This window comes from Vigna umbellata, chromosome 2 (genome assembly GCF_029865625.1).
Source record: "Vigna umbellata cultivar VRB3 chromosome 2, Vumbellata_1.0, whole genome shotgun sequence".
Taxonomy (NCBI): Eukaryota; Viridiplantae; Streptophyta; class Magnoliopsida; order Fabales; family Fabaceae; genus Vigna; species Vigna umbellata.
Genome location: NC_142166.1, coordinates 47,394,487 through 47,397,260, shown reverse-complemented (window position 1 = coordinate 47,397,260; position 2,774 = coordinate 47,394,487). Strand labels below are relative to the sequence as shown.

The 2,774-nt window shown below is 32.6% G+C and overlaps 1 protein-coding gene across 2 annotated transcripts; it reads right to left on the bottom strand.

Moving 5' to 3' along the window:
- Positions 1 to 1,052: 1,052 nt before the first annotated feature.
- LOC124836539 (putative WRKY transcription factor 40) lies at positions 1,053 to 2,531 on the bottom strand. Of its 2 annotated transcripts, none has more exons than XM_088108025.1 (4): positions 2,338 to 2,531; positions 1,904 to 2,227; positions 1,570 to 1,686; positions 1,053 to 1,487 (listed from the first exon to the last, which is right to left on the bottom strand). In XM_088108025.1, the coding sequence occupies exons 1-4, from the start codon at positions 2,437 to 2,439 to the stop codon at positions 1,203 to 1,205; spliced, it is 828 nt and encodes a 275-aa protein (XP_087964151.1). In that variant the 5' UTR covers positions 2,440 to 2,531; the 3' UTR covers positions 1,053 to 1,202. The 2 variants fall into 2 exon arrangements, with proteins under 2 accessions (XP_087964151.1, XP_047167669.1); XM_047311713.2 differs by having other exon boundaries at positions 1,053 to 1,493; positions 2,338 to 2,528.
- Positions 2,532 to 2,774: the final 243 nt, after the last annotated feature.

The window sequence follows — 2,774 nt, the reverse complement described above, 5'->3', positions numbered from 1 at the left end:
TAGTTTAATTTAATATAAATCTATAATAAAAAAAGCAGATTAAATAAACTTATAACAAAAACAATCCGAAACCAATTAATCTAATAAATTAATTGATCAAATATAAATTTTAAAATATTAAATTCATGTTATACTTAATTAATCAGGTTGGATTCAAATATGATCCAATGACTAATGCTCAACCCTAATGTCATGGTAATAATTTCAATTAATGTGACATTATGTCAAATCACATCTAAAAACATATGCAACCAATAACCATTTAATCTAACTTCGGACACCAAGTGCTCCATCTTGTGCTAACTCCCCTAACATACCATCAACGACTTAAAAAACCAAATTTAGTATAATTGTGTTCAAGAGATAAGTCTATTGTTTTCTAAACAAACAAGAATCAAAGTTAATTGAATGAATTTTGAATATTAGAAATTTAAATGAGTTAAAACTAACCTTTAATAAAAATAAAAAAATAAAAAATAAACATACTTTAAGATGTATGATAGCTTTTTTATATAAGCAATTAATATCAAGTTAATTTTCAGTTTCTATCAATGTAATTGAATTTAAAATTTACATGGTAATGCATTGGAAGACATAATTGCACGATAATATAAAACCTCTTTATACAGGCTCCATATATATTGATTGTTCTATAAAAATAACCACCATGATATGAACATCCATATTTTACAACTGTTTTATATAGTATGGTATCCTATATTAGTCTAAAAATTTTGCACAGTGATTAATTATTCATTTACTTAGTTAGTTATTGTATATTTTTAACATACACTACATCATCGAATAATGTGTACATAAGTGTCTTTTAGACCTTGATAACACAATCCGCAATTGGAGATATTCACAATCTACTCACAACACAAAGTGAACTAATATAAAGTTAGTGTCTTTCTTGCTTTATATTCTTCCATACATTGTTCGACATATTTTTTATATATCTTACTTTTATTAAAGAATTTTTACAAAAAAAAAATCTAGATAAATATATTGTGATGTTAGTATCTTGATTAATTTTATAAAAGAAAAAAATATATCTTGAAAAGTATATAAATATTTCTTGAAAAAAAAAATGATGGGCAATATAGTTTATATAGAAGGATCGATGCTCCATGTAATAGATAATAATAAAAATAACAAATTAAAAGCAATATGTTTAGTTGAAATACATGCACTGAATTAATTCAACGTTTTGGCGTAGAAGTATGATGTAGATTTCCCGAGATGGCAGAAGCAAGTGCTGCAGTGAAATTAGGATCTCTGGTCAAAGATGTAGCCATTTGTTGAACCAAAAACTGCTGGATCAATGACTTTTGCCCATTCATGTCAACCACTCTTGACTGGACCAATTCTAGCGCTTCCCCACTTTCACTTTTCCCTGAATTCCCCGATGTCTCCGTTTGATGTTCACCATGGTTGTGTTCTCCTTCGTACGTTGTCACCAACACACTTCGATCCTCCACGCTTCTCTGCACCTAATTAACAAACATCTTCATCATCGGTTACAGAAAACAAATCAACATTCATCACTGTACTCGTCTACTGATTTACCTTCTTCTTCACTGGACAGCCCGGAGCATAGGAACACTTGAAGTAAGCCCTAGGAGAAGGGTTATCTCTGGTCACTTTTTGACCATATTTTCTCCACTGATATCCGTCCCTCACATACTTCAACACCCAAAAACATATTAAGCATCTTTTGTTAGTTCTTAGAACCTCCAAATACCTATTCATAAAATAAAATAGCCTATTTGATATTGATCGTGTAAAGGAACCAAGTAATTTAACTCATCAAAATTTGTGATTTCATACATATACGCAAGGATATTTTCATAATTACTCAAACAGTAACAGTAGCAGATGAATCTTAAAAGATGGAACTTACCAAGCTGGTATCAGATGCATCTGTCCGTACAAAAACTTTGTGAACCTTTGGGTTGGTACTTTGCTTAGGCTTTTTGAACGTCTCTTCCTCACTGCTGCACTCTGTGAGGGCGTTGACGCAAAACAGATTCGCGCAATTCTCACTGTCAACCTTTCTTTTCAGCGATGCTGTTTCTTCTTTGTCAAAATTTGCTTTCTTCAGTCTGTTGAACTCACTCAACTGTTTCTGCAAAGCAAGATAGTTCTCGTATACGTGGTTCAGCGTCGCAGTTAGCATCTTGTTCTCACTGTTTAGACGCCGCAACTCTTCAACCAAAACTTCTCCCTGGTCACAAAATTTCCAACGCAATTAGATCATCGCTAAAAAAAGGTTCATTTCATATGATGGTTGCTGTTACAGTGTGCATGTGTGTGTTTGTATATACATATACTAACCGCGATGTCCGTGTGTGAAGAGGGAATAACGTTAAGGTTGAGAGAAGTGTCGACACAAGTTGGTTCCATGGAAGAAAGATTTGCTTCGGAATCAAGGGACATAGGGAATGAGAGAAGCTACAATGGTTGGTTGACGCAAAACGAGCGATGAGATAGATTAGTTTAATTGGATATAAGAGAATGAGACACGGAACTTATATATATATAGAGAGAGAGAGAGACAGAGAATGAAAATAATATGAGAGCGAGTTGAAGACTTTTATTATTATTTGTTGCACGAAAGTGGCACGAAAGTGAGGACGAGAAAACAGTCTCGTACAGTTCCTTCGTTTCATGTTGTCCGTAATTAAAACCCCGGACGCGCATTCCGCAGCTAAAAAGAAGCTTCTTGTATTTCTTAAAAAAATAATAATATAATAATAAGAAGAATTAGTGTA

Bases quoted from the DNA above. Each gene is read 5' to 3' on its own strand.
- LOC124836539 (XM_047311713.2), bottom strand. From the start codon at position 2,439: ATGTCCCTTGATTCCGAAGCAAATCTTTCTTCCATGGAACCAACTTGT. The intron at 2,228-2,337 runs GTTAGTATATGT...TTTTGTGACCAG, and splicing joins CTTCACACACGGACATCGCG to GGAGAAGTTTTGGTTGAAGA. The intron at 1,687-1,903 runs GTAAGTTCCATC...TGGGTGTTGAAG, and splicing joins ATGCATCTGATACCAGCTTG to TATGTGAGGGACGGATATCA.